Consider the following 14,677-nt stretch of genomic DNA (forward strand, 5'->3'; position numbering starts at 1 on the left):
CCTTCTGTCTCTGACCCTGCTCTTCTGCTTCTCTGGTTCATGATTTTATTAATAATCAAATTTTATTTTTTCTTCGTTAGGTAAGCTAACCTTATCATGTTTATTGTTATCTCATTTGAGATTTAATGAACATCTGTTATGGTGTCATTATTATTATGGTTTTATGTATATTTTTATTTTTATGCAATAATCTTTGGTTAGCATTTTGTTTTACTCACTAAGGTAGTTTTTTGTGTTTATTACATCCCTCTAATATGTTTATGATGTCTATAATGTTTATATTGTTCATAATGTAACACTATCCTTGTCTATATATAGTACAATACCTTTTCAATGTCTCTTAGATTGTCGTATAGAATAGTTAACACTGCTGTCCGGCAGTGAAATAGGGTTAAACGTTGTGTAAATTAAGGTACCCGCCTACCACTCCCATTGGTTAATCACAATGTCTGTTTAGATATAAAGGTATCTCTGTGACCAATAGAATTATCCCCTGACGAAGTCATCAGTGACGAAACGCGTAGGGCGTTTCCCAAAGTAGCGAGTGCTACAGCTGTTTTTACTGCTCACGAGCAGAGAGACTACCTTTGAGGCTATTGAGGACTGTTTTTGGGCTGCCGAGTTCCCCCCTGACTGGGGTAATAGGCAGTAACTCATGGTGGATAGTGCCAGTTGAAAGAGCTGCTACCGGAGGAAATCTTCACATGGTATGCTGAGCGATGACATCATCCAGTTCCAGGAGTATCCGTACATCTTGCTGAGTTACCTGTTACAGCAGAGGAGGCACCAAAGGAACGGCTGGCGTGGACCCTTGCAGTCTTTGGCGAATGAGTATATCTCATATATGCTTGATTTTATGCTCTGTTTGTGAGTGCGCTTTTTATGTTATAGTCCTATAAAAAAAATTATATACTTTTAATACACTAGGAGTGCGTCTGTTTTTCTTTTGTTTTTTTCAGATATTCTTGGGATTTGGTGATCCTTGTATTCGGGCTGCAGATCTCCAGTGATTATATACATCTTTGGACTCTAACTTGTGGACTGGTTTATATAGATTTTTATTATAGATTTTTAATTTTCTTTATAGTATAATATATGTTTTTTTATAGTCTAGTCTACCACTATATACAGCTATTTTAGTTTATATATCGCCTTTGGGTTTCTATTGGTCACATAGCCTGATTGCTATATCTTTCCTACAAAGCTAAATTTAATTTGGATCAGTTTACTAAAGCGCTACTCCAATTTGTTGTTTTTTCTTTGTATATATGTGTATGTGTATACGGTGCCGCCCGCTCAGCGAGCTCAGCGCTAGAAGGGACGGAGGCATCAGATCAGAAGTAAAAGGGAACGTAACAAAAGTTGCAAAAGGGCAATCAAATTAGCAAAAATGTAATGTTAAAAGGATTGCTATAGAAAGTAAGATCAACCCTAAAAAGTTGTTTAAGTACTAAAACGCACAAAAGGAGAAAAAATATATCGTAAAATTAAGGTCTAACTGGAACCAGTTATTGACTTTCGTTTTACAATTGGCATACTTTTGTTTGTTTAACTCCTTTGCTGCAACACAGTAATAATGATGCAAATACTGTCTAAACAAAAAATGTTCATGATTACATTCACAGGGCTTGTAGGGAAGGTCTACATGACCTGTGCTTTCCTGGTACAGTATTCTGTTTTTGTTAACTGGAGAAAGCTTAAAGGTTTACGTGTTCTACATTTCTATGGACATTACAAAGCCACTGGAAACTCTAACAATGAACTATTCCTAAACAGGGTTTCCCCTATTTCTTTTCAGTCACTGCCAACAAACATGTTTACTTTTTGTAAAGAAACGTTTGAGTTTAATATTTCCTGAATGAGCAGCTCGGAAGGGGTTCATAATATAGAACAGTGGTTGCCAACATTTTTTGGTTAAGGAACTTTGATTAAAAAACACTGATTATAGAAAGCCCATTGGTTCGTGTAAGAAGAAAAATGCATTAATTGACAGTTACACAATGGTGGACACATTGTGACAGCTATATAACAAGAATCCAGAGCACGTAATTTGAAAAAAAAATAAAAATGAATACATGTAAAGATTTTGTTTTTCACATAAGCAGTGTTTGCTCTGGATTTTTGGATAAGCGATTGGTTACATCTGTTTGCAGCTATCCAGCAACGTTTTTGCAAACTGTGGCGTGCTCCCGAAACCCAATAACCTCAACCCCTCCTTGGTTTCTGCTGGTGCGTTGTGTACTGTATGTCCCACTGCAACTTACCACAAGTTGCAATAATATTGGCTACATCTGTACATCATTTGACAAGAAGCACTCTGGAATCTGGTTTCATGTTTTCTATTTTGCCCTTTATTTTTTTGTGTGCACAGTCTCTTTGGTTAAAGATCTATCGTTCAATGTCCTCAGAGACCACAGAAATGGATCTGTTCAATTGCAGCAGTTTCTAGGATGACCTGCTCTGGATGGTTGAAAATTATGTGCCTTCTGATTAGTCAATATAATTATGCATTCTGATTGGTCGAAAATGGTGAGTGCTTAGGTCAATATAATCATGCATTCTGATTGGTCGAAAATGGTGAGTGCTTAGGTCAATATAATCATGCATTCTGATTGAAAATGTGATGGGTTCTGTTTGGTTGAAAATTTCAAGCAGTCTGATTAAAAATTGAGCATTCAGATTTGCCAATATAAATAGAGATTTCTGATTGATTGTATTGACCAATCAATCAGAAATCTCTTTATATTGGCAAATCTGAACGCTCAATTTTTAATCAGACTGCTTGATTAAATCAACCAATCAGAATGTTCTACATTTTCAACCATGTTCTCCAATCAAAAGCTGAACACTTGAATATTTTGATCAATGATAACATTCATAATTTCTTCAGAATTAGACCGTTCAACATTTTCTACCCATTAAAATTGTCACACCATGGTAAACATACCCTGACAGATTTAACATACACAACAAACACACAGAAAATAACCTATGACCAGACAAACACAACAGACAGCCGAAACAAAATGTCATTTATAAACGAACACCAACAAAATGATACGTACAATGACACAATCAATGATTATTATATTATGCCATTCTAAATACTCTGCCATTTTGGCAGGCAGTTTCACAATGACATTAATTCATACAATTACATATGCACATATTGAAACAATAACACATAAAATGATAAATACAGGGGACACAGACCCATACCTATCGACACACATGCAGGATGCACAATACCCATTTTCAAATATAGACAATGACAAGCCATATAAAAAAAGATTTATTGACATAACTGTGGACGGACTTTCACAGAAGTACACCATTAGGAGGCTTTATAATGTGAAATTATAATAGGCTTTATTGTGCCTGTTCCTTTTTATCAGGAAAATTATCCAAAACGGGGGGGAACAAAGCTTCCATTCACTTGGGAGTAATTCTAGTGAAAACACTATGCAACCAATTCACATCTCCCTAGTCAAGCATTTCTCCCCAGCCCCAAACATAGCATGAAAATAAGCAGATATAAGCAGTCTCTTAATAATGAAAGTCTTATCTGTTTATCAGCTGTAGAGTAAGCTTCTTTGCTCTCCTGGCACCGCACGGAGCGTGCACAGAAACTCAGCATCCAGGTTTAGAAGTCTTATTTGGGCCTTGTGTCTTGAAAGCAGCTCTGCTAACTTTTGGCAGAGCTCAAAACAAGTGTGTCTCCAAGTTCAGCTCAGGTGTCAGCTAAAGAGTTCTCACTTCCTGTTTGAACAGACAGGCTTTCGTAAGCCATCTCAATCAGGCAGGTGGTGTTTAGTAATTAACTACCAGAAGTTAACCACCACACTGCTAGATTAAAGGCACATTACTGAACAGGGATAAGTCCCCTGTTACATACCTCCCCTGTTTGTGGGAAGCTCGGGCTTACCACGGCCAAAGCCCATCCTTCCACTCTCAATCGAGATCTGTGACTTGAATGAGAGTGGATGGAGGAAGAGAACCTTCTGTCCTGCTGGGATTGCAGCCCTTTCTCCAGTTTATTTTTGTCTCCTCCCGAAGGTGCTTGAGATCAGCACTCCTCAGTCGCTCGAGGAGGACTTTTTCCACGTAAAGTCTTCTTATTGCTTGCGCGGTCTTGAGATTTCTGTTGCGTCGGGCACTCCTCTTTTTGTAGACAAAGTGTATGGCAACAGTTGTAGAGCAGTTAGGACTAGCCCTTGGAGTTTTCTGCTCTTGAAGCAGTCTTTCTGCAGCTTCTCCACACCACGGAGTCACCAGTTCAGCTTCTTCAGCTAAGGATTCTGCACTCCTACCTCTGTTTGTTGCCTGTTGGGCAGCTGTAGGTTTGGCTAGTGCTTTCTTTGGTGGCTCAAACTTCGTATTTTTGTTTTGAAGTTGCGTGGAGTCCCCAACTCTCACTGTACCCTTGTCCTCACGGGCATTAGTTACTGTGGGATACTGGTGGTTGGGCAGTGCCAATACCTTTTTCCGTATTGGAGGAATATGTATCAGTCTCCTTCATATTCTGGAGCTCTGTAATTTTTGTCGTCAAGGTTGCCGCTGCGTCTGTTTTCTCCTTGGTGTACTGACTCAAGGGAATGGAACAGTCTCTCTGTCTCTCCAGCTCTTGCTCCAGTTTCTGAGCCTTCTCACGCTCCCTCTCATACAGAGTCACCTGGTATCGAAGCTCCGCCTCCAATGATGCTCTGAAGACATGCAGCGTGGCTTTTAGCTCCTCATACTGCTCTGTGAGGACGTACTGGGTATTCAGACATTCCTGCAGCGCTTGTACCTCTTTAGCAGCCTGCAGCTTTTCTTCCTGCAGCGTTTGCTGCTTCTCCACAGCATACTGGAGGTGTGTACGCAGACCTTGCAGTTGGTTCTGCAGTCGGTGCTCTGCTTCAAACATTTCCTCTTTCAAAAGTTTATTTATTTCTTTAAGAGCCTGCAGCTCTTCATTCTTTCCCTTGACGTATTCGGTCAACTCAGAATTTTCTTTTTTTAATCTTAAATTTTCTCTTTTTTCAGTCTCTGTACTATTCAGGGCTTCCTTGCAGTCCACCTTCCATTTTTGCACATCTGCTTGGAGGCGGGCTGTCTCCTGGCGTGAGACTTCCATCTCCAGGTTTAAGTTCTGAAGCTCCTTCTGAGAGACTTTGAGATCTAAGTTAAGATGTAGGATAGTTTTCCTTGAAATGTCCAGCTCCTCAGTGAGACTGTGTAGTTCCTTTCTGGAAACTTCCAGGTCTGTGCGGCAGCTGTTGGTCTCATGATGTGAGGCATCCAGTGCTCTGTGGAGTGTCTGAACCTCTTTCTGAGATACGTCCACTTCTATCCGGACACTGTTGATCTCCTGTTGTGAGGCATTCAGCTCTATACGAAGAGTGTGAACCTCTTGCTGGAAGACTGTCATCTGCTTCAGTGCCTCCTCATACTTCCGCTTTAGCGTAGCCACCATTTTATCAGATTGGCTCTGCTTTTCATCCATGGCGGAAATAGTAGCCTTTGCAGTATCTAGCTCAGTCTTGAGATCGTCCAATTCTGTCCTGGCTAAAGAGTAAATTGTGAGCACATCTTTTTGTAGCCTCACGTTATTTTTCAGTAGCTCCGCGTAACCATCTTTCTTTTGATTCAATTGTTCACGGAGTAAATCACAGTCACGCCTGGCAATTTTCAGGGCGTCTTCAGGGCTGGTCAAGGGATCGTCACTCACTGGTTCCGGCTCCGCTTCCCTGGGATGACTGGTTGAGGGTTCCTCACTGTTGGCACCGGACAGACACTTCTTTGGGGTACACGACTTCTGCCTTGGGCCCTCTGGATATTCAGTTATACGCGGGACGAATTCTCCATTTTCTCAAGCCTGCAGGGCATCTCGGTCCCCCTTTTTCTCCACAGGATCTGCGGATGTGTCTGTTACTTCCACGGTAAGTGAAAAACCGCTTTTCTTTTTCTTCCTTTTTGATTTGGATGACACCGTCCCTTCAGGGATACTGGGGTCTCCATCTTCATTTGAAGTTTTAGCAGCGTCACTGGATCCACCCGGCTTTTCTTGCAACTGTAATAGCTGACGGAAATATTCGGTGATCCACTTCTCCCGCTCTGTCTCCTGCTGATCATATTCGTCAAAGGGAGCGGTCTTTTCTGTTCGTGCCGAGTTCAGGCACCCCCACCATTCTTGGGGTGTTTTGTGGGTGTGACTCGGTTCGGGTTTCCCCGTAAGAGATGTCTTCCTCTTTATTGGACTGGAAGGGCCACTCTTCAGTGGGGTAGGGTTCATTACAGGAACGCTGCATCTTATCCTCCATTTTTAGGCTATCAGGTGTCATTTTCTTCCTGACCTCAGGAGGCGCTATTGCAGCTGTTGCCACTGTATTTGCTAGAACCCCCAATTGTGATAGTCCTACAGATGGGCATATTTTTCTTGTAGAGGTTGCAGCTCTTACAGGCATCTCTGTAGACTTTTTCTTCCCTTGGGTAAGTTTTACAATAATAGCAGTACTGTGCATGCATTCTCTCATCGTCTGAATAAGGCCTGAAGGGACACTGCTCTGTGTGGTGCGGTTCTTTACACCAGGAACACATTTTCTTCCCCATTTTTGCAGAGTCTGTATTTGACTTCAGCTGGGCGGCCATTTTAAATTCCCAGAATCAGTACCTTGCGTCGGTCACCGTCTGTAAAAGTTTCCCTGCTTCAGCACAGTCTTTGTATCAATTTCACACTTTTCTGCATATACTCCATTCACAGCTGGTAGCCCTATGCGGTGTGGCAACCTTTATTTTCAAAATCAGTACCACTTCTGACGACCATATGTGGACGGACGTTCACAGAGGTACACCATTAGGAGGCGTTATAATGTGAAATTATAATAGGCTTTATTGTGCCTGTTCCTTTTTATCAGGAAAATTATCCAAACACAGGGGGGGGAACAAAGCTTCCATTCACTTGGGAGTAATTCTAGTGAAAACACTATGCAACCAATTCACATCTCCCTAGTCAAGCATTTCTCCCCAGCCCCAAACATAGCATGAAAATAAGCAGATATAAGCAGTCTCTTAATAATGAAAGTCTTATCTGTTTATCAGCTGTAGAGTAAGCTTCTTTGCTCTCCTGGAACCGCACGGAGTGTGCACAGAAACTCAGCATCCAGGTTTAGAAGTCTTATTTGGGCCTTGTGTCTTGAAAGCAGCTCTGCTAACTTTTGGCAGAGCTCAAAACAAGTGTGTCTCCAAGTTCAGCTCAGGTGTCAGCTAAAGAGTTCTCACTTCCTGTTTGAACAGACAGGCTTTTGTAAGCCATCTCAATCAGGCAGGTGGTGTTTAGTAATTAATTACCAGAAGTTAACCACCACACTGCTAGATTAAAGGCACATTACTGAACAGGGATAAGTCCCCTGTTACAATAACTAAACATTAACTTATAAAAATTACTTTGTAGTCAACCAACAATCTGCTCCACCCCAGAAGGCCAACAGCAATGTTACATGAAAGAGCAATTTCCATCTTAAATCCATTTTACATTTTTTCACTGTCTTTTCTCCGAGTGTTCATGAGTGAGGAGAAGTAGTGTTGTTTGCCCTTAGAGAGAGCAGAGTTAAAACAGGAGAGAAGACATTTATAGTGCAGAAAATCAGCCCGAGTGTGAGATTTCCTCCATAGGCATTCAGAGGAGTGTGTGCAAGTGTGAAGGAACTGTTTCTGTATTTAGCCAATGCTGTGGGTTACAGCGACGGTCTCAACAGTAGCAAGTAGAACAGGTAGGTGTTGTTTGAGGGGAATGATTGGTGGTGAGTGATGGTCAAAGAGCAGCTGAGAGAAAAATAAGAAAGGGAACAGTTTTTAGTAAAGACTAGGCCTAAATAGTGACCTTTCTTGTGGGTGCTCGACTTTGTCCATTTGTGGAGATTAGAGAGAAGGTGAGAAGCCAAGGAGACTGAAGGATCATCAATATGACAGTTGAAGTCCCCCAGTAAAAGATAGGATTGTAAGAGGAGGGAAGGAAGTTAAGCCAGCATTCAAAGTCAAGGAGGAGGTGAATGTAGAGGTTGGCTGTGAGAGAAACAGATGGAGGGATAGGGCAGAGGTTATATTGGCAGGAGCAGTCCTGTCCCTTCACTCTGGCCACTGGGGTGTGGCGTGTGAGAGAGAAACCACCATAAGATACAGCAGCCTCCACAGTAGTCATGTTGTGAGAGCCAGGTTTCTGTTACGGCAAAGAGGTGGAGAGTGAGAGCCGAAGAGGTTGTGTAGAAGCAGAGCCTTGTAAGTCAGAGTGGACATTCCATAGGGCACAGGACAAGGGAAGGGAGACTGGGAATCGGTATTGAGTGAAGCATGCCAAACAGAATGATAAACAATGCAATAACAATGAGACATATACAACAAACATTCATATACAAATGCACAATGACATATACCCAATTAAATCTGACACACACCCACACACTCATATAAGAAGCACGATGGTCATAAATACAGATCACAGACAAAAAGCCACGAAAATAATTCCACATGTAAAATGATACACAATGAACATGCAATGACAGCAACACAAAACAACCATATAAACACTGATGCACATATTACCACTCCCGTTATTACACACGGATCTGAGGAAATTTGTATTTTGGTGTCCTTTGACTTGTCTTTCAGAATGCCAGACATCTTGACATCTTACACAACCTATAATAAATAATTATGTATTGATCTTGAAGGGAGGCAGATAAAAACTATAAGACAAACTGTTCAACTTGGACAGTTTTATCAGTGCCATTGCAGAATGGAGCAATTGTGCCAGGCATTAGAGGAAGTATGAGGAGCGCCATCTTTGACATGTAAAGTTTGATTCGAGAGCGTGCCGTAAAGGATAATATTGTGGAGAGACATTCAGAGACTATGGCCTGGACAGCAAGTGTAAGGTCTGTGGCTGAAAAGTTAATTTGTGTGTTGTCAGCATAGATATGATACATGATGCGATAAAGTTATCTAGAGAGTGAGTGTAGAGAGAAAAGAGAAGAGGCACCAGATCCCTTGCGTGTCCCCACAGAGATGGTGAGAGATCGACAGAGGAAAAGGAAGTGTTACCAAAAGAGACACAGATGGGAGAAGTAAGAGGAAATCCAGGATAGAGCTTTGTTATGGATGACAAGAGTATGGAGGATGTGAAGGAGACGAGGGTTGTCCACAGTAGGTCTTATCCATAACTGACCCATGTTCAACTGTTCTGCTGATTTCAGGGCGGTATATGAGAGAATAGAACTTAAGATGTTAGAGCAAGCAAGACAAAACAAGGAGTTTGGAGGCAATATGTAGGCTCCAGGCTGTTATTTTTGAAAATCGATGTAAATATTGCATGCTTGAAGAAGGTGGGAAAGGTAATGGCAGCGTTGAAAATGTGGGTGAGTAACAATTACAGGGCAAGCAACAGGTTTGAGGACAAAAGGATACCACATCTGTGACTGAGAGAGGCAGAAGGAGAGTTGGTAAGCATATGAGAATACAGAGGGTATGTCTGAATGAATGGAATCTACCTTAACCTTGAAATAGTAAGCCACGTTTTGAGGTGAAATGAAGGAAGGAAAATAGCTTGCAGTTGGAGGTCTGAGGGGAGAGTGAAAGACAGCGGTGTTGTGGGTTATAATTTTAATATTATCCATCATTAGTAATTAATTAGTAGGGGAAAGCAAATACATGTATCAATTTATTTGTTTTCACTTACCAAAATTATTAATGATCGATGACTGCACATGCAGAAAGTTTCACATGAAGACATGCCACACCCATGCCCCTTCACTCGACCAGGGCCATGCAAACTTTTAGAACCCGGGGCCGAAATAAGGGTGACGACTCAGTGGATAGGCACATCACACATGAGCATTCAAACATGCGCACATACTGCCCCATATAATATTGTCTGTTTATTGTCAGTTTGTGTAAGGGTGGAGAGCTGCAGAGAGGAGCTGTCCCTTTTTAGAGTTTTGTTGGGCCCAAAACAAAGTTTTCTATTCATCTCTTTGATATCCTGACAGGCCCTGACTGGACATGGTTCTTGAAGGGACTAAAAAGTGCTCTTTCTGGTATTTTATAGGCCTTGCACTGTTCTTTTACCAATTATTAAGAAGCACTAATTCTGGGTGATCATCCACTGACTTTGTTTCTTTTCTTATGTTTTTTTTTTAAGGAGAAAGATTTGTTTCCTCCAAACTAACATATAGTATGACTGAGCAAGAATCTAACGTAATCCAAGGTCACTGCATGTAGTCAAACCATTCTAGTTCATGATGCGAGTTAAAAAATATTACGATGAAAGTGATTAAACTGGCACAAAAAAATTTAAAGTCTTGAATTTGGCGCTTTCTCTTTATTATGATCATATAGGCTGCCAGGATCTTTTGCAACTCACAGGTATTTTATTGACAGGCACACACTAGCTCCAGGCTTGCACAGGATCAATTATTATCTTATATAGCACAATACCTCATTAGACAGGATTCCTGTATAATGCTCTCTTCAGGGCAAGTTCCCTCAGTGCCCCTTCCCATTCAGGTAAGTACTTCTGGATCAGTCTTGGCATCTAGTCCACCACAATTTTTTGGGGCTTCCTAGCTTCTAGCACACTGCATCCCAAAATACTGTTTCAGCCTGAATATCACTCAGGAAGGGCTTACTTCTATTCTCTTGGTTTTGTATGTGCCTCCCAGGAGCTGGGATCCCAGGCAGTCTTCCCTTAGCAATCCCTGGTCATCACTGTTCCAACTGTCACTAACTTACTATTTTACTAACTCCTAACTCACTAACTTCTATATTAATAACTCATAAATTACTAACTTAATCCTAACTCACTAATTTCTAAATTACTAACTTCTATATTAATAACTTCTAAATTACTAACTTAATCCTAACTCCTATCTCACTAATTTATAACTCACTCCTTGCCTGTCCTCCCCTCAATTGACAACTGCCTAAACTGTCCCTCTCAACTGTCTAAAGGTAAGGCCCCGCTCCCTCAGTCAGCGCGCCCGCACTGCAGACATGCGGGGCACTGACAGACACAGACCGCGATATGCGGTCTGTAGGGAGCGGGAGGGGGCGTGGCTTGAGCGGAGGGACCCGCTACTTCCCCCCCTCCCTCCACGGGCTCGGGCTGCAGGAGGGAGCTGCTGCGGGCTGCTGTAAGGTAAGCAGCTCCCTCCCCCTTCTGCCACAAAACACACACACAAACACACACCCTTGAGTAGGAAGCTGCCTAATGACAGCTCCCGCTCCCGCTGCTGATTGGCTCATCAGCGCACCACGTGACGCGTCACCGGTCGGGATCACAATTTTCTTGAATCCCCTGCCGGCTGACGCGTCACAGTGCGTAGTGAGCCGTCAGCGAGGGGGGACTGGGACCGGCAAGGGAGGATTCCCCTGCTGGTGGGGAACGCTCGCGCCGCCGAGCGCAGCGGGTCCCAGCCCTTAATCTTAACTGTCATACTTCTCACAGCCTCACTGGTTGCCTAGCAACATGTGAACTGCAGACTCTGAAGCTGTGAGATACTCCTATGAAAAAGTATGGGGACTATCTATCTCTTACAACTGCCTCTCCTCGCTGTCCTCCCTGTCCCTCTCAACTGATTACTGACTAAACTGTCCCTTTTTTAAATGTCAGCGCGAGCTCCCTCGCGCTACAAACTGCCTTAACTGCAAATGCAGCCACCCTATTGGCTAAGCCGTAGCATGTGACATTCCCCTGAGGCTCATGGGACTTGTAGTCCCTGCGCGGTGTCTTTCCTGTAATGGCCAGTGCACCTGCACTTTTCTGCGCATGCGCAACATACTTCACATGCGCGGCCAATCACAACATGGCCGCCGCGAGCCTTGCACGCGTGCATAACAAACATTGCAGCGCCCTGAAGATGGAGCCGCCGTCAAGCCCGTCGCCACCCGCAACAGCCCCCCACAGCAGCGGAGGTAAGGCGGGGAAACGGAGAACCGGGTAGCCAGAGGTGACCTGGCTACATAAGTCTGTACATTGTGTGGAAAAAAAATGGAAATACAAACCACAGAAAATGCTTCATAACCCTAAGGCTGCGCTTATAGTGACGGCGACAGCAACGCGACGTCGCGTCAAAACCAATGCATTGCCGCCGACGCATGCGCTTATAGTAAGCGCGACGCGACGGCTTGGTCGCGATCGCTGGAAGTAATCTAAATTTGATTTTTCCAGCGACCGTAGCTTGACGTCACCGACGTCTCGCCGGCACTATAAGCGTAGCCTTAAATACTGTACTACAGTGCTGGGCCCTGAAATGAAATGTCACCATAGTGAACAGGTTACGGTAGGTACTGTTTAGAACACAAAGCAAATCATTCTTTCTGTACAGCACTAGGTCTGCTTCCTAATTGTTCACTTTCAATGCTCTAATAATTCCCTTAGTAGTATAAAAAAGTGTCCACATTCTACATTCACAAATTATATATGTTTATTGTATTTCAATCCCGATTATATTGTGAAACAATTAAAATATAGTTGAACTGGGGAGGTGCGAAAAAAGAAAGTGAGAGAACCATTATATTTTTTAGTAGTGAGAATTGCATTTGCGTTTCTCTAGAAGAGACATTTACTGGATAATTCCACAATGAAGGATGAAAAAAATGAATTAACGGGAATTTATAATAATAATAAAAATAAATAAGAGAATACATTTTGAATTGAGTAAGTTCAGTAAAACTGCAATGGTTCATTGACATAACCAGTTCATCCAACAATAAACTTAGATTACTTAAATTGGAATCAATATTTAATACTTTCAGTGCTCGAGCCCTGCAATGAACTCTCGAGGTTAATAAAACACCCATATTGTATTACATTTGTTAATAAACAAACAGTACAGAGAAAATACATTTGTTGACATCCAGAGAAATTACATATCTTACATCTGCATTGTCTAAGATATCCTGTAGCACTTTATGCAGTTTTCTTCCGGGACTGATTCCTTAAGTTATGAAAGCTTGATGCGTTTAATCCCAGGCCATGATAAGTTTACTGAAATTTACAAATACTCCTTTGTTGGGTTTACTGTTGAATAATAATAAAAAAAAACATAAATATTACCACGAATCACTATCGCACTGTTCACCAAGCTCATAATAATGCTACAAGCGATGTTATTCTCTGAAAGTGTGTCTGTATATTAAGTACATATTGCACACATTATTAGGGAGAAGTGAGGTGCCTCCCAGATAACAATGATAAGATAGGGGGAAAAACAAGCGCAAAAAATACTGTGAGCAGAAAAGGATACTAATAGTTGCAATGTTGATAATAAATATAATTTCCCTTGATGGGTGCCGCACCGGATAGCAAGTGGGTTCCTTCTAAACCACTTGAATAGTAGAAGGAAAGGATTCCAATGCGCACGGTCTCATCAGGATTGGAAATATATAAAGAGAAGAAAAAACACAAAAGTGTGATATTGTATACAGCAATGTGAACAAAGAAAGTATTGCACTCACATTTCGTGAAATCAAACGGGCATTTCGGTTACTAAGTTTAACCACACTGATGTTGCGTTTTTTCTTCTCTTTATATATTTCCAATCCTGACGAGACCGTGCGCATTGGAATCCTTTCCTTCTCCCAGATAACAATGCAGCAACTTTATTTCAAGTGATCGGGTACAACCCAGCCTCTTGCATATGTACTGAGCTAACAACTAGCGGGCGCTCTGATGAATTACAGATGTAGCCAACATCACTGTAACCCAGGCCTGCGTAACATACGGCCCACGGGCCATCCATGTGCGGCCCCGCGATGCAACCACCCCCCACCCCCCAGCCCGCTCTGCAGACACAGGAGGGAAAGGAGCGCCAGCATTTTGACACGCTCCCCACCCCCTCCTGAGCCCGCTCTGCCAACACATTGAAGGAGCACTAGCATCGTGATGCCCTCCCCCCCTCCAACCCCCTGAGCCCTCTCTGCCTATTAGGGAAGGAGGCAGCAGTTTGATGCGATCCCCTGCAGGCAGAGAGGAGAGAAGGGACAGAGCTGAGGCCGGTCTGACTGCAGAGGGTGGGGGCGGGGTTAGTGACAGCGGAGCCTGTTAGTGAGAGCAGAAAGTGAGGTGCCTGCTGCCAGGGACCAAGATGGCTCCCCCTCCAGCCTTGCTCCACAGTGAAAGGTAGGACCCCCCCTCCCCCCCTGCAGCTGCTCCTCAGAGCTAGTGTCAGTGTGTCAGAGGGGCTGTGGCAGTGTGTCAGAGTGGCAGTGGCAGTGTGTCAGTGGGGTGATGTGAGGTGAGGTGCAGGGGGAGAATGATGGGAGGTGAGGTGCAGGGGGAGAGGTGTAGTGGTGTAGTGGGGTGATGTGAGGTGCAGGGGGGGAGGTGAGGTGCAGGGGCGGAGGTGTAGTGGGGTGATGTGAGGTGTAGGGGGGTGATGCGAGGTGCAGGGGAGTGATGTGATGTGAGATGCAGGGGGGAGAGTGATGTGACGTGAGGTGCAGGGGGGAGGTGCAGAGGAGGTGATGTGCAGGGGGTGGGATGTGTGTGGTCTGCAGGGGGGTATTGTGTGTTATGTGGAGGGGGAGTATTGTGTATGGGTGAGGGGGAGAGATGGGGGTGTGAGAGAGGGCGAGTCTCGCAAAGGTTGATGATGAGGGGTGCAGGGGAAGATATATGAAGATGAGTGCTGGGGGAGATATG

At 43.3% G+C, this 14,677-nt stretch overlaps 1 protein-coding gene across 3 annotated transcripts in view; it reads right to left on the reverse strand.

Moving 5' to 3' along the window:
- Positions 1-11,835: 11,835 nt before the first annotated feature.
- The window catches only part of LOC142489467 (uncharacterized), an 81,228-nt gene continuing 78,386 nt past the window's right edge, over positions 11,836-14,677 (reverse strand). The window contains exon 11 of one of the 3 annotated variants that reach the window (XM_075590292.1): positions 11,836-13,054. In XM_075590292.1, the coding sequence (XP_075446407.1) occupies positions 12,997-13,054 (58 nt within the window). In that variant the 3' untranslated portion in view covers positions 11,836-12,996. The remainder of the gene's footprint in view (positions 13,055-14,677) is intronic. The other 2 variants (XM_075590291.1, XM_075590293.1) reach the window with 2 other exon arrangements.

This window comes from Ascaphus truei, chromosome 3 (genome assembly GCF_040206685.1).
Source record: "Ascaphus truei isolate aAscTru1 chromosome 3, aAscTru1.hap1, whole genome shotgun sequence".
Classification (NCBI taxonomy): Eukaryota; Metazoa; Chordata; class Amphibia; order Anura; family Ascaphidae; genus Ascaphus; species Ascaphus truei.